We start from the raw sequence: 22415 nt of genomic DNA, 5'->3' as shown, positions 1-22415 counted from the left end.
TCAATGAAATCCCAAAGAACGTCGTTCACGAGGGCCTGAAACACAGCTGGTGCATTATTGAGACCAAAAGGCATTACAAGATATTCGAAATGGCCCAGGTGAGTATTGAAAGCCATTTTCCACTCATCCCCCTCCCTTATTCTCACCAGATGGTAGGCGTTGCGCAGGTCCAGCTTTGAGAAGATAGTGGCCCCCTGGAGAAGCTCGAACGCGGAACTCAGCAGAGGGAGGGGATACTTGTTTTTAACTGTGATGGCGTTGAGGCCACGATAGTCGATACAGGGCCATAAACTCTTGTCCTTCTTAGTGACAAAAAAGAAACAGGCGGCAACAGGTGAGGACGAGGGACGAATGAGACCCGCGGCAAGGGATTCATTGATGTATCTCTCTATGCTCTCACGCTCAGGTTGGGACAGGCTGTACAACCTACTGGTCGGAAGTGGTGCGCCTGGGAGGAGGTCAATCCCACAGTCGTACAGCTGGTGAGGGGGAAGGGAGCGTGCCTTATCCTTACAAAACACCTGTGGCAGGACGTGATAAACAGACGGCACGGAGGACAGATCTGGCGGTTCGGAGATCGCTGAATTGGTTGGTGGGTTCATGGCGGGGGTGGCGGCTTTTAAACAGGACATGTGACATTCTTCCCCCCACCCCGAAATACTTTCTTTTCTCCAATCAAGAGAATGAGTCTCGAGCCTAATCATTAACGTGACTGCAACCATCAGACGAGGAGGAGACTGAGAACAGGAGACCTCACCCACCCATACACTCCTCACTACTGGCGGGCGCTGTCTTTTGGCCACGACGGGCAATCCGTGGCAATATGGCCCTTGTGGCCACAATAAAAACACTCACCGGCCCTCCACCGACGATGCCGCTCCTCGGGCGACAGTCTGGAGCGGCCCAGTTGCATGGGCTGTTAACTCTCCTCCATGCTGCCCGATACTTGATTGACCGTTTGCTTGCTTGCTTTACTTGACCGTTTCTTCAGCCAAGGTCCAGAACTCGACCGAAAACTCCGCCATACTCCGCCTTCCCTGCTTCAAATTCAACAATCTGTGGGCGGCCGCCTCTGCTCTGGTGCCTCTTTCAAAAACACTTTTAAACTTGGTGAGGAAGTCCTCGTAAGAAATCTCAGGGGCTGTTCTTAAAACGGCTTGCGCCCAGTTCAATGCATGCCCACGTAATAGTTGAACAATAAAGGCAATTTTGGCCCCGTCAGTCTCATACGTTCTTCGTAACTGTCGGAATTGTAACGTGATCTGGGTCAAAAATCCAGCACATTTATGGAACTCACCCGAGAAAGGCTCTGGCGCTGGTAACGATCGCTCCGGAGGCTCAGCGGGAGCCGGCGCGGAGGAAACAGATGGAGCGGCCGCTGAAGGGTCGGGAGCCGGTAACTGAGGAGAAACAGACGGAGGTGGTGAGGGTGGGCTTACCAACGGTATGCGTTGAGCGAGGGCTTGGGTGAGCGCAGCCAGCTGTTGGTTAATGTGCTGTAGCATGTGTTTGTGGCGTTCCAGAATTGCCTCCGGAGTGAGGACGGGTTGCTGGGTGGGGGTTGAGTCCACTGAGTCCATGATGGCTGGATCGTTATTGTTACAGTTTGGAGGAGGACTCAAGCGCTGCGTGAGGGAAAAGGGGCTCCAGGGAAGTCCAAGGGAAAAGCACGCGTTCTTCATATCATCCACACACACGATCACTGGCTCTCACTCCAACACTTCCCACTCGGGAATCACATGGGGGGAAAAATCCAGGGAGCTCTGTAGACAGGGAGACAGGGTTAAATACAACGCACAAAGGAAACACACTTAACTCGACTTGCAGTAGCTTGGCTTCACTAACGCGTGGTAGACAACAATCCAGCAACGAACAGCAGTCACCTCCTGGCTTAAATGCTGATCATCTTAATGAGACCCGAGGGCGTGAACCCACAGTGAGTTCCGCCCTGGCGAGAGAGAAGAGGAGAGAGAGACAAACAGATAGAGCGTGCTGATCAGCGTGCAGCTGATCCGCCTGGCCGTGACAAAATTAACAAATTGCCAAATCATAGTTAACAAATTATTATAGATTTTTTTTACAGAGTTACGTTTCTGTGGCGGTGGTGTGGTCCCTGGCTCAGCTGCAGGGGGGGAGTGGGATGGTGAGCTCGAGGGGGCGGTGCCAAGGAGGCTTGGAGGGAGAGGTGGAGGTTTCTCCCTTTATATATAGTGAAGGCGGAGACCAGAGGAGAGTGTGTGTGCTGAAACGTAGAGCCACATGTGTGTGGCGCTTCAATAAACAGCTCGCAAGCATACAGCATACCAGAGTGTCGGGTCAATCTTTACAGTTTCCATAGATACTTTAGATTTTACCAAGAATAAAAATGTCTGTTTTTCAAAGCCTGTACTGGCAACACTGTAGACAGGTTTTTATTCAGCTTATTATTAAAATGAAGTCCGTCCATGATATTGTTGCTCTGGATCTACTGACATCATTTAAACCTGGTCTTTGTCTCTTCAGCTAGTCTCTCCTGTCAAAAGACAGAAAGAAAAAAAAAGTACAGTGGGAGGGACCCAAACACAAATAAATTGTTTTAACCCAATTTAAACTTACACCCAACTTTTACCACCTCCTCCAACCAAACAAACAAAACCTGGCCCCAAATTTAATTTAATTTAATTTAATTTTAGTTTAGTTTAGTTTAGTTTAGTTTAGTTTAGTTTAGTTTAGTTTAGTTTAGTTTAGTTTAGTTTAGTTTAGTTTATTTTAGTCACAAGGCTACGGCCCTAAAGGGGAAACCAGGTTTTCTGGTGTCATTATGAGGATTAAGCTAACGTGACGTCACCTTTCAAATGTTACTTCTCCTGGATTGCAAAAAAGGAAAAAAAGTCAGAAAGGAAGGAAGCAAAACCCTAAGTTGGATATAATTTTCCTGCACTGTATAATCCACCAGGAAGTCCTCTGAAAGTCTAAATTGCAGCTTGATCATGTAGCAAATAGAGTGGACTTAACAGTCGTCACTTCATTAAATTCCTTCGAGAAACTGACCACCACGACTTGTCCACTGCTGCACTATCGCATCACCTTTCCTATGCCTGTAAAAAGCCACTATTGTGCTAAAATTCCTCATTTCTTTCTTCTAAGAAAATGACAAATAGGAGCAATTTGTTGAAATATGTGCAATTATACATAGAGCAAAAATATAGTTTATACTAGCTTGAAAGTCCGCATTTGATCTGCCCACCTTTATTCTTTAGCACAGTCTGAACTCTCTTTAAGCAAGCTTTCATTAAACAGTCTGCAGATAGTTGTCCAGGCTTCTTGAAGGACATTTCAAAGCTCTTCTTTGGATGTTTGCTGCCTTTTGTTCCACTTTCTGTCATCGTAATTCCACACTGCTTCAAAATTGTAAGGTCCAGGCTCTGGGGGGATGCAGTCTGTGTGCAATTGTGTGTTTTTCTGTCCAGGTCTGCTTTTACTCCATCTGCACTGTGTTTGGGATCACTGTCATAGTGAAAAATCAAGCTGTTACCAATCAGATGCTTTTCAGATGGTATTGCATGTTAGATTGAAATCTGACTGCACTTCCCAAACACCACTGGCTAAAATGCAGCTCAAAGACCATGAAAGAGTTTCCACCATGTTTTCAGATGGCTGTAGACACTTTCTGCTGTGCCTCTCTCGTCTATTCATATTGATTCATCACTTCATAAGACCTGCTCCACTGACTATCACTACAGTTCTTGTTTTATGCCGGTAAAACTCGAGCAATCTTTGTCATTTTTTCATATCAATAAAGAAAGAAACAACATGACAAATTATGTGTGTATAGATACATTGCTATTGCCTAAATCTGCGCCTGAAATTTTCAGTGGTTCATGTCTTAAGTTATAAGTCTTTTCAAGCATTCCACTGAAAATGGTCAGGTACAAGGACTGGACTGAAAATGAGACTGAAAAGCAGACAAATCCAACGATATATAATGAAAAACTGAGCTCAAGTCCACTTTAAACATTACAAGAAAGTCTGGCTCCTTGGAAGCCGAATAGAAAGAAATGATGTGTAGTACAAGACGTTTGCACAGTACAATCGATTTTTACTGGTATTAAAGACAATACTTAACAGTCTCAGCTACACAGTCAAGTTACTCAAGAATAAATGAGTACAGTGTGTTAATACTGGAAAATGTTTCTCACCACGGGTTATGTTCTCTTTCAAACTGATTCTAAAAATGACAAAAACTACACAAAGTATTGTGAGGGTCTCTGTGGATTTCTCTCTCCATACAGCAGTAAGCTTATGTAAGAATGATTGGCAGATGGGCATATTAGACCATCCGCTGCCACAGTGTGATAATCCCACAGGGTGCATACATTGAGCAAACACACAAAACATTTTTTTAAAAATCCACAAACATCCACACGCACACCTCAACCACTTGAAGCTTATCTATTCTCGCTTTTGCTGCAGGTTTTAGTTTAGCTGTCCTTTTGCTTCCACGCTCCATCCTAAACTGCACCTGAACACAAGTCAGTTTTTGCCAAAGCCCTGAAAAAGTAATTTTAGAAATCCTTCCAAAAACCTCTGAGCTGGCTGACACACAGCAGGGTCTGTGCTGCAGGAAAACAGACATCTACTGTCAGCTGGCAAAAGTCATGCAGGGCAGAAGGGACTTGATGTTTATGCATCAGGGCTTATTTTTATGTGCACAAAGATCCCACAGTGAAGTCAGTTTATTGGTGCCCAAACTGTTTGAAATCACATAAGAAATTAAGATTTTTTTCCAATGTGATTTTCAGTTTTAACAATGAACAAGAAACCTGGTCATTTTCCACGACGCAGTCATTTGACAAATAATCACAGAGAAAATGTAAGTAATACAATTTTTTTTAGTTATGAAGACGAGACTGAAGGCGTCTGACTGATTCCTGAAACAAGGCAGTTTTTATGTTTTTTTGCAAAAATGTTAGTTTTCAGACAGATAAAAATGTATTTTCTGGTTTACATATTAAACCAATGTACTCCAGTTTAAAGTACAGCTTTATTTATGCAGCGAACATGCTAAACAAATTCTAGGAAGAGTTAAAAGCACTCAGCCCTCGGCATAAAACTACTGCTGGATTTTCTTACATTCGTACAGTCAGATTAAATAAATAAATGAACCCCTAACAATAGATGTTTAGCACTTTTTTCTGTGGTTTATAGACGCAACAATTAGCCAAAGAAAGTTCCTTTTAACCAGTGTTTACCCCCTGTGTACTTTTCCTGATCAAATTCAATTTTAAAAAAGTTCTTAAAATCTGAATTGGAAATTGTGTTTGTATAGCATTAGTGGACAGTATATACATTTATCATGGCTATATGTTAAGCTATTTCACACTTTGAAATGTTTTTCGTACTTAAAGTGCTGTATTTATTTATTGATATTGTATTATTATTATCATTATCATTATTCATCAGTGTGATTTATTACAGTACTACTGTAATTATGTGGAGATTTTTATTTTTGTTTATTTTTTGGTAGATGCCAAACAGGTAAACTAGTCATTAGTGATGATTTCTCACATAATTACATTCAGTGGTCTGATCTGGCATTTTGTAGTATTTTAGTAACTCTGTTCTATTAAAAGTGATTTTTGTTTATAACTGGCTTTCACAGCTCCTCTGGTATTATACCATGTCACGCTCCTAATGTTGCCAGATTAGAGTTCTTTTTAATGACAGGTTAAGAAAGTTGAGAATTTGGGGTATTTTTTTTAATACAGCCAGCGTGATTAGCACTGTGTCATTAGGATAGAGAAATACAGTCCACATCCTGACTTACCATGTAACTAAGAACTGCATGTTAGTGCAGAGCTTTTCATAACTGTACAACATCTTATTCTGCTGTTACATATAAATAATTTTGCTGCACTGAGCTTCCCTCGTGCGCATAATGTATTTGATTACTGTGTTTCAAGGAGTGATCAAAAGATGAGAGCCATGAAAATCTAAACATTTCATTTGGCTTAAGTCTGACTGATCTCTGTTTTTAATAATAATTTCTCAAACATGTCGGAATCTTCTACCACAAAGATTTGATTCTGCTCTGACGTGCACTGTGCACCCTGATTTCACCACCAACCTTTAACTGGTCATGAGAATGAATTTCATACCAGTGATAATTGTAGGTGATGACATGTACAACTAAGCAGTGTTCGGCTGAATCGTTTGCAAGCTTGAAGATGAAATGCTGGGCAAAGAGTAAGAACAGGACTCTGCTCATCAGTTTTTTCTTCCAGTATTCAATGATACTGGATTCCCAGTCTGGTTCCCCAGACTGAAGCTGTTAGTACTGGATTCTAATGTAAAGGCTGATGGCATTTGAAGGAGACCGTGCAGGTAATTTTTAATTTGTTTGTTTTTTTGGCCTATAGTCTTTGCATCATCATCACTGGCCCACTCACCATATTTGCTACCTCTTGACTTCACTTCCCAAAAATGAAAATTTATTTGAAGGATTACTTTTTTGCCACACTGGAAAATCCGGCACCCATCACAGAGGCACAAGTACAAGGGGACATGATGGGGCTCTACTGAGAGATGTAAAAATAGCAGCCACACTGAAAATGGTCCAGTGGAGCAGAAAAGGATAACCTTCAATGTGAGATCAGCCAAATTTAAATCAGGTATGGTTTTTGATTTTCATAGGCCTAATCACAGAGCTATTTGATCTTTGATGGATCTTTCAAGCCCTCTGTCAGTCGCCACAGTGGATGAATTAAGTCTCATTAGTGGAATCTTTACTGTGATACCACCTTGATAATCACCAGGACTGAATGATGAATAAATGTACAGTTGGCTCCTTTTCCTGCCTCTACAATAGCTTTCATAAGCAAGGTCCATAAAAACGTTGGTGTATATGCAATAGCTTTAGAAAGATCCAAATAAAGCCATGTTAGTGCATATTGTGATTTAACGTCTTTCTCAGTTACTGTAAATGGAGACTGTTACAGAAGGTCTGTTAGTTAAAGGAGTCTTTATGGCTGAATAGATTTTTTATTTGAAACTGAAACTTCTGGAACAGTCTGCGTATGGCTTGGATTATATATCATGCTCGGGTGGTTTGGGTGATGTGGCGAGCACAGCATGGTAATTGTTTGCTTGCATATTTTATGACAACATATGCTTTTGCATGTATCCATCTGTTATGTTGCAGGGTCACTTCTTGAATGAATTTGTATTAGTTGTGCTTAGACAGATGGAGGATAAGGAAATCGAGTTGTAAAGTCTTAACGAGCCCTCATTGAGAAGGGCAGCGTGTAAGCACACAACTTCACACAACAGCAGAGCTTGAACAAAGAGGAGGCGCCACAGATAAAGGAGTCATGTGGAAATATTTCATCATGCAAAAGACAGGTAGGCACAGTGGTGTGGAACCGTAGCCTTAATGATCTATAGAACTGCCCCCCTCTGAGTTGCCTAGCAACACAAGGGATTTCTTTCTGGAAGAACCCCTCACCAGTGCACATCCCATGCTTTTAACCCTTCAGCCTCTGCTCCCCAAAACAGGCTAATATGAAATCCAGCATGTGCTGCAACCTCTTGCAACAATGCATCAACAGCATCTAACATTTCCACCATCAAACCGTGATCTAGCTTATGCTTCATTCTCAGGAACTCTGATTTATTATTCATGTCATTTTCCCATGCTGCTGAAGTTCGTTGTTTAGCCAGAGACTGAACTGAGTCAAAAACCAAACGTGACCAAACCAAATGCTTACTTTAAAACCGTCCCTATCACCAGAAAGTTGACAACCATGGCTGATTTATTTAAAGGAATTAAAAAGATGACTATCTATTTAGGTGGCATCTCGGGGTCATGTGAGCAAGTGGGTATCTGTCCTTTTCAGAAAAGCACGCTTTTTCATGTGTAATTAACATTGTTACAAGCTTTGTTAAACCTAACAAAGTCATTAGTGCTTAAACTATATGCACAAATAATGAAACACACATGTATATAATAAATGTGTGAAAGAGAGACCCTCCACCAGAACATCAAAAGTGTGCAGTGTCCTGTGGTGTTTGGTAAAATGATACTGGCATCTGTGGGTTGTCAGGGTAGGACATATCAGTCTTATTCTCACACGTCTGGGTTGGGAGTTTATTGATCTAAGGAGTTTATTGAGCACTCGCTGACAACATACATATCTCTACAACACACCTACCACCAAGCAACAACGGGAAGGAAAAATTCTTTTAACAGGAAAAAACCTCAAGAACCAGCCTCAGGGAGGCTCACCCCCAGCAGACAGCCATCTGCTGGGGGTGAGGGGAGGGAGACAGGACAAAAGACACACTCTGGAAGAGAGACAGAAATTTATAATAACTGATGATTAAATGCAAAATGGTGCATTAACACAGAGAGTTAAAAAGTTTTGAGTTTTGAGCCTGGCCTACTGCAATGTCAGATATGACAACTAAGGTTCAAGATCACCTGATCCAGCCTTAATTATATGCTTTATCAATAAGGAAAGTTTGAAGCCTAATCTTAAAAGCAGAGACAGTGTGTGTATCCCAAATCCAAACTGGGAGCTGGTTCCACAGAAGAGGGGCTCAATAAAGCACTTCCTCTTATACTGCTGCTTTACTCGTGGTTCCTGGGGTATTTAAAAGTAGAGTGTAGTAGTAGTATACGTATAGGAGAATTTATGTGAGGAGCAGGATTTTAAATTTAACTGTGGATTTAACAGGGACCCAATAAAGAGAAGCTAGTATGGGCAAAATATGCTCTCTTTCTAGTCCCTGTGTGTGCTCTAGCTGCAGCATTTTGGATCAAGTGAAAGGTTTTTAGGACAACCTAATAATAATGCATTACAATAGTCCCAAGTGTATCTGTTTGCAACTAAAATGTTCTGTTTTGACAAACTAAAAATTAATAAATGAAGCAACTACAGTCCTCAGTATGAAGGCAAAACACAGATAACTCAGTATAATTAGTACAGATTAGGTTAAAGAAAGAAATAAAAGTAATTGTTCCTCCCTTTTTACCTCAGCCAGTACATTTGTGTTTTCATCATCATTCTGTCTCTAAACACAAGAGCTCAAAAAGTTTTGGATGAATTCCGTTAACAATCCATCCACCAAGGTTATCAAGGTCAACTTAATGATGATTTCCTACAACTGCGGTATTTACGGTAAGCATAAAGAAAGTACCGTGTACAGATTGAAAAGGTCAATAGAGTGATCATAAGCTAGAGTGATAATAAAGTGATAATAATGCTCTGTTGTTTGTATTGATGGCATGCAGGCACTTTGGATGTCCGACTGACAGACTGAGTCAAATAAAGTCAAATTTTATAAAATGCCTTTCATCTTTAAGACTAAAAGTCCTTTGTCTTTATTTGTACTGGCAACATACAGGAAATGATACTGGTGTATGAAGAGTCTAAATATCCATCACATTTGACCTTTGACCTCACTTTCACTCTCACATCTGCCCTTCTTTCAAAGTGACCTCAAAATGTGCTTTAATGAAACTATTGTCAAGAGAAAGAAAACAAATGCAATACAAGGAATATATAATGTAACAGTATAACAATAATATTCCCTTAAAAGTAAATAGTGCCCAGAAAATGAGCTGCTTTGATGCTGCCTTTGTTTTTGTTTACGGTGTATTGTTGTTGCAGTAAAGCATTACTTGGATTCCATTCTCACTAATGACTTTCTCTGCTCCAGCTCCAGTGTGAGGTTATGCAGTGCGGTTCAGCCCCACGAGAGTGAGAAAGACGAGGATGAAAGGGAAGTGTGTGAGGGGCGGAGTTTAGGGATTCATGTGCGCGAGTGTCTGCGGAAGGGGTCGTGCTACTGTAACCGGGGAGGCGGTGGTAGATGAGGGTGCGAGCGGGATCATGTGCGCTGTAGAGTCGCTCTCCGTGGTGCTGAAAGGAAAACTCTGGGTCTTAAAAGTCCTGTGATATGCACGAACTGCGACGCCAAGTCGGAGTAGCAAGGGAGTAAACATGAAGTCGATCATAAATGCCTTAAAAAAGGAAGGTAAGAGCCTGCGCACTCTCTTCTTTACTTTTCAAATAAGGCGCTCAGCTTCTGGGCATTGAGACTTCCTTCAGTACACAACTTAGTGGAGAAAGTGGAGGAATTTTGCTCGCTTTGTCTTCGTTCTTGGGTTATTTTAACCGCGTTTGTCAAGCTGTAGGTAGGTCGGCGCGTATTTAGGTTACACGAACCTAAATCTGCGAGTTGTCTGGGGGTTTTTTCGGGCGACAAAGAAAAAAAAGAGACAGCGCCCGACATTGGACTAGTTTGTAGGTCACAGAAAAGAGAAGAAAATGGGACTGAAAGGTGGAGAAAACACGCACAGACATGACTGCGCCTCGTTCCCCTCACTCAAGCAGACCCCGGGCAGCTGTGTGTGAAACAGTGTCGCTGGGTTGACGTTTTCTATTCTTTCGCTGCTATTTTCTCAATGAAGACTCGCGAGCGGAGCTGTGCGTCGGGCTGTGTCGCCTATAGGCTGAGAAAGGATGCCAAAAATCAGCATCCTCAGCGAATACAAGCACAAAGCAGAGACGGACTTCAATGTATCCTAATGTCATTACTATTAACATTTAGTAAGGATTAAATATAAATAGCACTAATGATGCCATTGCATTTAATGAGCGAGTGAATTGGTTTGCTGTGGTACAGCTCATGTCAGAGTCATGCGCCCACAGGCTGGAAGCTTAAATCAAGTGCCATAACTAAATGAAAGATTATTAATTGAAAATAAGTCTTCGGTGACAGAACATAATATCCATCTAGTACTTGTTTTAACTGCCTCACTTGCATAGTTTTAGGTTCTCTGCATCTATAAAGTGTAAGACAAAATATACATAAAAATAACATTATAAAAATTATTGTTATTAAATATAATTATTATTATTATGGGCAATAATTCCAGGTATTTTCAGGTCTATCATAAATGTTTGTGGTGTTGCAGAACATGTGTTTTCTGAGCATCAATATGCGCAGTGTTCTTTTCTGAAATCTCTTGCAGCAAACATTTAGCTAAATTCTATTACTTACATTTAAACTTATATATCAAATCTGAAATCAGCCCTTTATTGGGCTTAGTTAAAAGTACTGTACAAAACTACAAATTACTTGTCTTGAGCAGTAAATGTGTGGTTTCAGGGAATTATGAATCAGCCCCTTTTTGCGTCACCACTGATATGGTAGTGTCAGATAACAGTAATTTACCCATCTGTCATTGTGGCATTTTCATAAAGTGATGGGCGTTCGGCCTCTTGTTCCACTGAACTCAAGTGAAAATGAAAAAAATGCCTTTATAATTCAGAAACTACAAAGAAAGTTAGGGAGGGATTTCATATACATGAAAACCACTGAAGAAAAGGTCCCTATGCTTGAACATCATGTTGTATGTGAGCACCATCATTTATCATAATGTGCTGGATTTAGCAGTCGACAATGTATGACCAATATCAGTTAGTTCAACTTAAATCTCTTTTTTAATCCATGTGTAAAGATGCTGTAGTGTTGTGCATGTTTACTTAGCTTAGGTGAGTAGTTTAGGTGCCCTTGTTGAATTTGTTGTAGTATTCCTAAAAAGAGAGCATCTTGCTGGTAACTTGTGCATGACCATAACCAGGTGCAAGCATTTCATTCGCTTCAACTGAATAGCTCCATCTGATGGAAAATGCAAATGTAGCATGTTCGGCCTAAATATGCAATATTAGCTAAATTGAAAAGAGAAAGAAAACAGCTTCAGAATTTAAAATATAAGGAAAAAAAAGTCCATAATCATCACTTTTTCTGATTTGACAAATATATCTATCTTCCGAAATTTAAATAACAGTAAAGTTGAATGGTTGAGTTAACTAAAACTACAGATTTATAATACCAAAAGCTGATGGTAATGCTTTTTTCATGAGTTTCATAAGTTACTCACATACGTACGATTTGTTAAAGTATTTTAAAGAGTCAATACAGTCACAGTATAGTCCCATAACACAGTCCAGTGAGGGGTGGTGTATTTAACGTTTAGGCCTTTTAAGGACTTAGTATCATCCCAATTCTGATGTTATCGTGTCATTTGACGAAATAAGACATAAATTAAATCTTTAATTCCTCCAGCTGAGAAATGTTGTAAAAGCACATCAGTGTAATTCACTTTTCACACCCCCACAAACTAACGATGAGCTAATGATGACTGTTTAAGAAAGTGCGTTATCTGGGAAAGCTGTTTACCCCCTAGGAGTGAGAGAGCTCATATAACACGCTACATTTATGGAGTGGAGGGTTGGAAACTGAAATTTCAACATGGAATTGAAAATAAGTTTGTCCTGTAAATTCTGCTCAGAAAGCAAATTCACACCTCAGATTTACATATTAGAATCTAATGCAGCTATGTATCCTGTCACATTCAGTCACTGTAATAAAAATATACAAACATATAACAGAGGTGAGCGGGAAGATTATTTTAAAGGATACAATGGCAGATTATATCTATGTTCTTATATTATGTTACCAGTACTGGGGATATCTCAGAATGATCACTGAATGGGTGACATTTAACAAAACGAAGCCAGAAATATACTTTCCGAGTTTATTTATATCATCTGCATTGTGTAAATCTTTTTCTCATAAATAGCTCAGTTGTAGATTGTTCTCGGCAAACACGAGAATCTTGTTCTTGTGTCTTTTAATAGATGATAGTTTATAACGAGCTATAGCTATTATAATTCAGGGCTTGTGTTTCTATGCAGTCTTCATTTAAGTTCTGATAGTTGTGAGGTTTTTTCAAAGAGGATACTTTTGCTATATTTACAGTAATTGTTCAACTTTTTGTGTTTTTATTAAGAAATATCCGGGTCTTGACTGTTGATGGGAGACACAGGGCTAACAGCGGTTTTCCATGTCAACACTAAACACTGCCTGTCTAAGAGTTTCTGTGGTATTATGACACTGTCAGACTACATTAATGATGGCAATGCACATTAAATGTTGGACTCATTATTATTATTAAAATGATTTGGATGTCATATCTGATGGATTTTTGCAGAAAGACGTTTAGTTGTTCCAGTTGGGGCTTTTTTGGGTGTTGGTGTTTAATGACTCAAATAATCTGCCCTTTGACTCAGTCAGTAGTTTGCTATTTATGACTGGACGTGAGACTCTGACGTCTGAGTGAGAGAAATAATTGTAAAAAAAAATTCAAATTATGTGTAAATGGCATTGAAACTGAGATTTGCACTGTGGATATTTTAAACCATCTCATCTGATAGTTTTTAGTGTTTATTGTTCTTGGCTGAGTTCCTCACCTTTTCCTCTGCTGTGTGGCTCACAGCATGAAGAAGCAGAGCGAGGAGAGTTAAAATTGTCTTATTAACTGAAGGATTGATTCAAAACATCATTGAATGTTAGTGAGGAGTGACCTTTGAAGGAACACCGACAAAGTTACTTTGCACAAATTGGACTAAGACACAAACAGCATTTAAACTGCATCCATCTAACTACTTGGTGTCTTAGCACAAAGTCTAAAACATTATTTAGCTTGGCTGAGGGCTTCTAAACTCTCATTTGTTTGATATGCATGAAGAGCTTTCACCTACATAGATTCCACTTTTAGAAGTATTACATAAGATGCTTGCTTGACCTCCAGCGTCCAGTGGCCTGGTTAGGTTTAGGTTTAAATGAAGCTTTTGCCTGTATGAGATACCAAAAAGGGACTTTTATAAGATAAGAATTGTGGGAGAGTTGATTTAAAGGTCTTAGTTTCTGAATTGTTGCTTATTTAGCACATAGCTAACTTACCACTTCCTTTTCTGGTAGATGTTGCAAGGTTAGTTGGGATGAACGCATATTTGTGTGCGTGCTTAGAAGTTAATACCAGCCTCAGCAGCTAGGAGGCCACACACACCTCAGGGGCACACACAGATAGCCCAGTGGCTCCTAAATGTGCTAGATTATTAGACGATAGCATCTCTTCATCAACACGTCTGTTGTAGAAAGAGAGAGAGGTCTGAGATATTAGTCCTGGAAAGTGATAATGACTCAGTGAATCCCCCTTCAGATGTTCAGGCTGTTGGGAAGTGCTGAGCACGAAGCTACAGTACAGCTAACAGGCCACAGTGCCTCCTTAGCACCACCGTGTTAATCATCTCCAAATCAGGAGATGCTTATTGAAATGGCTGCGGGCCTGTTCTGTTCGGCTTTCCCTGCACCACCATAATTGCGAGGAGAGTTGGCGATGGCAGCTGTAGGCTCTCATCTCACAGTGTGTGGAGTAAAGAATCCATGGGGGAAATCAAGGCCAACTTCGATTGCTGCTTTAGTGAGACAGTGCAGTGGACTATCATGTACTGACGGTCAGAGGAAGAGCGGCTTAGAGTGGAGGTCATGGCTATCGGGTTTGGTTCAGTGTTTGTGCACAGCTGATCTTCTTGGTGGACTGTATGTTCTCTCCATCATGCTCAAGATATGGATTGCTTAGATTAGTGATTATTTTCTTTGTTCCCTGATTGCAAAGACTTGGAGAACAATTTCATTAAAACAAAACAGACAGTGTGACAGGGTTAGTGGTGACGTTGGACTCAGGGTTAACACTGAGCGGGACTAAATGAGTAAAATACAGTTTATGTGGTCCTCTGCATGAAAGGTCATTTCTAAGTGCTTTATGACGAGTAAATAGTAATCAGCTCACTCTCTCGTGACTTTCTCTTCATGCAGCGGTAATTCAGCTTCACCTACTGATGACTGTAGTCTTTGCTCTGCTCTGCAGCCTCAGTCAGTTCCACATGCTGCCACGTGATCTATTTCTCCACTTTCTGCAGGTTTGGCTGCTTTGCAGGTCACAGAGACACCAGAATCAGAACTTCCATCAGCAGCTGCTTCCAAGGCAGTGGTGCTGTCTGTTGCTCTAATGAAGCAATGAAAAAGACCTGAGAAAGGAAGTGCTGCAACTTACTGTTTAGCAGTCACTAAAACACAAAGATGAGAGTAGTGGAGTTGTGTACCAGTAAATCGGATGCAGATCAGTTGCAGTTTAGGTTATAAAACCTAAACTTAATATTTGAAATGTATGAACTTGGACGATCTGTGTAATTTGCCAAAGAAAATTATGTATAAAAAATAAAAGCACCTCTCTGATTTTGTGTAGTTTCCCCGACTCCTACCAAACCAACAGTGAAGCATGCAGACTGGACTGTTGGGGTCTGAGGACTTTATGTGGTAACATTCTAATGAATGGCAGGACCCAGGGTTGGGTGTACCACCGAACATTGCAATGAATGAATGTTGGAGCTGCTCAGTGCTTCCATCAGGTCTAATAAGACTGACAGAGAAAACCATAGCTGGTATGCTCCTAGTTACTAGCACAGCATACTGAAGGTTTATAATCTTTTATCTTTCACACTTCATTTTTTGCTTTATCTCATTGACTGCGTTGCATTTTTAGAAACAGTTTTTACCGTCAAAACATCTTCCAAAGCTTTATTCTATGTTTTCTTAAGATGAATAGCCATTTTACAGGACCTGGTTGAACTTATACAGTAGTATATGGTATCATAGGAGAAAATACAAGAAGCCCAAGCCAACCACCCCCAGATCTCATTACCGAGAACCAGCCTATTCATTTATGTGCTCTCTAACGGATGTTTGTTTTGGGTCTATATCTTTTGACTTATCTGAGCTACCCAACTAAGCCCTGATGTATTTAATAGAGGACATCCTGGGCTTTCCACTGATATCTCATGTGTTTGGATGGGCTGTTTTAGCTCCAAAGAGGAAGGAAATCACACAAAAAAGTTCAGTGCAAAGGTTCTTTTCTACAGCCGTGCTGAACAGAGACGTTGCATATATGTTAGTACAAATGAAGCTTTCTTATGGTCAAGAGAACCACTAAAACAAAGTGTGACCAGCCAAGTGCAAGATCAGCACAGAATAAAATGCAACAATGGCAAGAAGCGTAATTGCCCCTTTTCTTCCCCAAATTGTACAGCATGCGCTCAGCTGGAGAGGATTAATAAGAATCAGAATGTCAGCAGACCTATGGATGCAATTCAGACTTAATAGCCCTATTTAATGTTCACATACACACTGTGATTGCACAGCACGATGCTTTAGAATACATTGCCTGTCCATCACAGATGCAAATGCAGGATTATGTTTTGATTGTACAGTTTAATATAGAAATTCAGAGCCAAACGGCAAAGATGAGCCTGCAACCATAGGGTTTATTAGCTTTTCTCATACTTATATACTTTCTGCTACTTTTTCCTCAATCAGCCAATAAGCATTAGCAGGATACCCACATTTATCGGGATATTAACATTTACCTTACTGTAAAAACTGAAAGATTAACTGTTGTAATTATCATTCTTAATAGCCTCTTCCTCTAAATATTTGTATTCACATGAGCTTAAAACTTTTCTTTAAAATATTCATATAAAGTGAAAGTTCTATGTTTTTAATCTGGGGACTTCTGTGATTATATGGATTTGTTGTTTAAGCTTAATGCTGTCAAATTTGCGATAAAGGTAAAGTTTCTATTTGACTGCTGGTTCTTTGTGTCATTAATGAGACGTCTGAATCAATCATGGGATGATTCCTTTTATGTTTCATACATGAAAATGTAGAGATGCTACCTACATACTGTACATGATGAATGTCAGATAGACCAGAATGTAATCTAATAAATACTTAAGCACTAAGCAATACAACAAGAGGAGACCTATCTTAAGGACACTGGTAGCCCATCTAGGATTAAGAGGTTCAAAATAAATACAATAAAGTGGATCATTTATGTGAAGAAGAGTGACACAAAACCTCCAAAATCCAACACCAGAGAGGTCCAGAGGTTGAGCCCTTCCAAAGTTATTTGGCTCTCTGTGCGGTATTTCTAAATGGGCATACTGTAAGAGCTCCTTAAAGCTGCAAACATATAGAAATCGATTTCTTTTGATACAAACTATGTAGTTCAGCCTGCACCATTAACTCTGAGCTTGGGCAGTAAATCCCTTTCAGTCGAGTTTAATATAAGGAGCCACAATATCATGGTTTGGTCACTGCCGTCTGATGTGATCCCATGTGTCAACAAAAGGTTACACAATACTAGAGTTTCAAAGAATGAACCATATCCAGGGTCACGTTGGCACTTTTTTAAGAATGAGGGTGAGCTCAAGGTTACTGATGTGCTGCAGATAGACAAGGTAATTCACATTCGAATGACTTATATTGCACTATCACACCAACCTCCAGGTGTTATAGGGCAGCAGTCCCCAACCCCCGGGCCTCAGACCGGTACCGGTCCGTGAGTCGTTTGGTACCGGGCTGCGAGAGTTGAGGCTCAGCTGTGAAATGTTTGGTTTTCAGGGTTTTTATCGGTTTTCAGTGTTATTTTGTTATCGTTTTTATCGTTTACTCGGTTTTCCTGGGTCTTTCACGCGTGTTATGAATAAATTTTCTTTTTTTCGGTACCGGTACTGGTTTTATTTTGTTGTATTTATCCGCGACACCTTAAAGGCCGGTCCATGAAAATATTGTCGGGCATAAACCGGTCCGTGGCGCAAAAAAGGCTGGGGACCGCTGTTATAGGGGTTTAAGCATCAGCAGTGCAGCAGTGGCACTGACATGGGATAAACTGAAACATGTAAAGCTCAAACAGACTACCACTGGGAAGGAGTTTTAGGGACGTGCGTGATGCAGTACCTGTTTGAGGTAGCTCGAAGGTTTTGCTGCAGTTCCTATAAACACTTCTTTTCAAACATACATGTACCTTTCTTGTTTGTCTGTCTAATATGTTATTTTCATTCTAAAAAAATGAAGCCATCTAGTAAGCGTTTGTCTTTCTTTTTAGATTTCACATTTCTGATCCTATTTGGCTGACTTTCAACAGTATTGTCTCTCAGTCCAAAACACTCTCTTCAGCATCTGCTTGAAATGAGACTTTTCCCTCCTCGTTTCTTTGCAGTGCCTTTCCGTGAGGCTCCAGCCTACTCCAAACGCAGAAGGGGTCCATCTTCTGGCGACGGCAGTGGAGACGGCCAGTCGGCCTCTTCGTTATCAGCGCCACGGGTCCTTCTGCGCTCCAACAGCGATAACAACCTAACAGTCAGTCAGTACCAGCAGCAGCAGCACGGTTCTCCTGGCAACTGGGCCCCCCATCTGCAGCAGCACCAACACGCCCAGCACCAATCACACCGGGCGCCCCAGCAGGGTCACTCACAGCCTGGCTCCTCAGCATTACATCGCAGCCTGTCACCCCAGCTGCTCCAGCAGATGCCCAGCGGCAGCCCCAATGGAAATGTGGTGGTTCGGACCATGGGGAGAGGTGCAAGGAGCCGGTCACCCTCCCTCAGCCGGCTGGGGGAGGAGGCCAGACGGGCTGCACCTTCACAGCGCCAACCAAGGTGAGCCTCTTCAGGACACTGAAGTGATGGGCTGTTTGTATTTGAAAAACACACACTTTAATTTTCATGTTTTTTCTTTTCACCTGATCTAGGCTGACAGACATGAAGGTTGGGGGTCGAAAAATAACTCACAAAGATTTAAATTTCAGTATTTTGCTGATTAATTCTGCAACACGCCGGGACTGGGGTTTGATCTCTTTAATGACAACATACAAAAGCCATTACTGTCATTTTACACCTGCATGATGCTCCTATTGAAATAGATTGAAATCGCCATTAAACCATAATTTTTATACAGCTGTAAAATTACAGTTTACTATGGCTGTTCCATGTGATAAGATGCTGCATTGCTACGTTATCAGTAAGGTTGGTTAACGAAAGTGGAGCACAACCTTTTTTGCGCCACAGACCGGTTTTATGTCAGACATATTCGCAGATAAATACAACAAAATAAAACGATACGACCAAAACCAAAACTGTGGTGTTTTGTAAATTTAATAATAAATACAAATTCACTGTGTAATTGTGTAACTTTATTAGCAGCGTCCTCCTGAAATGCGCCAACAACACTGAGAGTAACATCCTCCTCTCTGCCCCTTAATGCTCTCTGGTCGCTATGGTAATGTGTAAATATTTCTTTCAAAATAAGACGCACAACTACAACACGAGAAAAGACCCAGGGAAACCCAGTTAACGATAAAAAACCTGTAAACCATAAATTTCATACCCGAGCCTCAACTCTCGCGCCCTGGTACCAAACGACCCACGGACCGGTACCGGTCCATGGCCCGGGGGTTGGGGACCACTGGGTTATACAACTAAATCAAAAATCAATAGGTAACCAGAGTATTTCTCAACTCCCCTAAATTATGACCTATCCTTTCACATAGAAAGGGTAGTGAAGCCATGTACCGTGGCTGCAGCGCTGGCTAGTAGTGGGAGGCTGCTTAACCTACTAGAACCAACAGGTAACTGTTTAATTGATATTTTTGGTGTCAACAAGAAAGGACAGAAGTGTCGATTTGTATTTGGAGTATTAACGGTTTAAAAAAGTGCAACAGGGGGCTTGACTCACTTTTCAAGTAAGCATCATGTGGCCATTTGAGGAATTGCAGTTTTTGGTGCTTTCACATCGGCTTCATTTTACTGGACTGAAAAATATGTATCACTGGTTCCCCTGGAACCACTCTGGCTTCCTACAGCAACTATGGCAACCGTTGCTATGGTTGCCTGCAGGCACTTTGCTAATGTATGCAAGTTTGTATGTATGCAGTTGGTGCACTTCACATATCTGGCTTAGTGTGTGTGTGTGTGTGTGTGTGTGTGTGTGTGTGTGTGTGTGTGTGTGTGTGTGTGTGTGTGTGTGTGTGTGTGTGTGTGCGTGAGCACACCTACACACCTGCACAGAAGTTCACTGAGAAATGCCACCATGCATCTGCACATCTTTTTGTGGTGGTGTTTGCAGGAGCACATGATTCCCAGACGATTAACATGTGATGGGTAACCATCAATCCAAATTAAAACACATGCTCTGTGGTCTTTTCCCCTGCCTCCTCTTCCTCCTCCTGTTTCTTGGCAGATGGACACATTTACAAGCACTCTGCCACACCATCACTACCCACACTGTCTAGCTCAGCCCATGTCCGATGTCAGAGAGAGAAGTGGAAAGAAGAGATGCACTTCACGTTATAGAAAAGATGTGAAGACAAAGCTGTAGTGTAACGATGGGATGAGATGAAGAACAGAGTAATGAGGAGGAGGCAGAGGTTGCTGAAGGAGAGAGAAAGGAAGTTCAAACTATGGCATGTAGAGTGAGGGCAGAGGGGATTGAGTCAAGGCAAGAAAAGTGATGGGGGAGATGAAAGAAGGGGAAGAGCAGTGGAGGAGGACAGTTGTCTTTGCTTCCGCAGTAACATGAACATCACCATCACATCTTTTGACATACTTTCAATAAGACGCTCATGCGGCTTGTAGAGGAAAAGCAGGGTAGCTGCTGTTCTCAACATTTTCATGTGTTTAACTTTACTAAACTCACGTTTGCTTTGCTGATAGCCGATGAACATGAACAGATAATATAATGCTGTCAAGCAATCAAGCAGAAGTTCTCAGCTGTTTCATTTAACGTGGTTGATCTTCATTTGATTTTGATTGTGATTGCTTTCGAAAGGCATGAATATATGATGAGGAAGTTTTAAGTATGTGCACTTTTACTGAGAGGAGAGGTTCCTTTTCTCCAATTCTAGATTTGGTGGGTTTCATTAGAGTACTTAGAAATGCTCTCTCTTTATTGTCTACCAGATTTGCCACACATTTGTTTTTAGAATTTTGTCGAAACGCAGTGTTTTAATAGGTCTAATAATTAAAAATATCCAACTCATTTTCTTTTAGCAGGTGTGGCCAGGTGTGTGCATAGGTGGATAAATCTGGCAGAAACTGCTCTTTATATAGGTCAACCTTTTCCGGCCTGCCCTACTTATATGCCAAAATCATGTAACACAACATTTTTTATCAATTATTAGCTATTAAAAAAACAGGGACACGTGACATTTTTGCAGAAAAAAGTATCTGATATACTTCTCTGTCTCTTTTTCATGTTTAATCAGTTAGACTAAATTTAAACACTGACTTCCAAAGTTGGTAAATCAAAATATAATTTTACTGAATTGGTATTTTTTTAGTGAGATTTTAAAAGATGATAACATGAAAGAACTTAAAATTTATTGTATTATTCACCTAATTTAATCACACTGGTCTCATTTGTGCTCTGAGTCATTAGGCTGCTTCAGAGTCACCTAAACACCAAAATTAAAAAGTAATTTTCATGATTAATAAATAATATTAGTAATATTTTATATTAGTTATTATAGATATTTTAAAAATCTGTTTGTATATAGTTTTGTGCCATAAAAAATATGAAATAGAGCACACAGTACATGAATTTCATGTACTTTAGTTTTTGTAAAATAACTTCATGCTTCAGTATGAAATAAGTGAAAAGTTCACATTTATAATGTAATGATGATTGTGTAAAACACTGCGTATCGCATCCAGAAGAAGAAATAAATGGGTATTTAAAGCATATACTCAGGCCTCAGTTGCATTTGAAGCCTTGTGAAGTGCAGCCTAAAAAAACAATAAAATAAATACATATTTAACAAGTACATTTGATTTATTTATTTATTTATTTATTGAATTGCAAATGACTTTGGAGTACACAAAATGTACAAAATATACTGTGTTAGAGAGGGTTAACTAAGAGGAAATATAGGACCTTACGTGTGACTAATAAATACATATATATATAATATATATAATAATTAAAGATTCTGATAAAAGACGAGATCAATTAAAAATCAGGTATTTGTTTGTTTTTAACTTAATATAAGACTATATAAAAGTCATTGTGGTTTGAGCTGGTGCAGGAAGGCAAGTGGGTTCGAACCAAAAGAAAAGGATAAGCTGGGTAATAATTACAATATAAAAATGACTAATAATGTTGGTCTGTGACCCAATCCGTATTTTTTCCATCAGGGTTAGTAATGAGGGACATTCATAGCCTGGGCTCAGTAGAATTCCTCATGGCCCAGTTCTAGAAACCAAGCAGCCCATGACCTTTTATTGTATTTCCCCTTGGTCACATTTATATGACTGAAAGTCGATATTCAGTACAAATTAACAATAACACATTTAAAAACACTTATGTAGCTCTCTGCAGTACAGTCCATGACTTTGGTGTGGTTATTTTCCTAATTTAGTTATTGTGTTTTTTATAATGAGCACTTTCTGTTCGAGGGATGGATAACCAATGTTTCTCGAACTGTGTTTCCGTAGTATCGTTAGGAGTCTTGGTTGTGTTATACAGCACTGTAGTCTCCCTTTGTAAGATTTGTAAAAAGTTGAAATCAGATCAGATTTACACACGCCAAAATTGCCAATTCTTTAAAAAATGAAATATAATTTGTGTTAACTTTATTTTAAAATAGTTCAAAGGTACTTATTACAGCTGTTTGGGCACAAAAAATGAGC

At 40.3% G+C, this 22415-nt stretch overlaps 1 protein-coding gene across 9 annotated transcripts in view; it reads left to right on the top strand.

The window, feature by feature from the left end:
• Positions 1–22415, top strand: part of shank2b (SH3 and multiple ankyrin repeat domains 2b) — a 306872-nt gene that overhangs the window by 176254 nt on the left and 108203 nt on the right. For 8 of the 9 annotated variants that reach the window (XM_026194603.1, XM_026193999.1, XM_026194263.1 and 5 more), the window contains one exon: positions 17951–18389. In XM_026194603.1, the coding sequence (XP_026050388.1) occupies positions 17951–18389 (439 nt within the window). Of the gene's footprint in view, positions 1–9317; positions 10018–17950; positions 18390–22415 lie in introns of those variants that run through there. The other variant, XM_026194515.1, reaches the window with a different exon arrangement.

The sequence above is a fragment of the Astatotilapia calliptera genome, chromosome 1 (genome assembly GCF_900246225.1).
Source record: "Astatotilapia calliptera chromosome 1, fAstCal1.2, whole genome shotgun sequence".
Lineage (NCBI taxonomy): Eukaryota > Metazoa > Chordata > Actinopteri > Cichliformes > Cichlidae > Astatotilapia > Astatotilapia calliptera.
The sequence above is the reverse complement of the archived record's forward strand: the minus strand, read 5'-3'. Positions and strand labels throughout refer to the sequence as shown.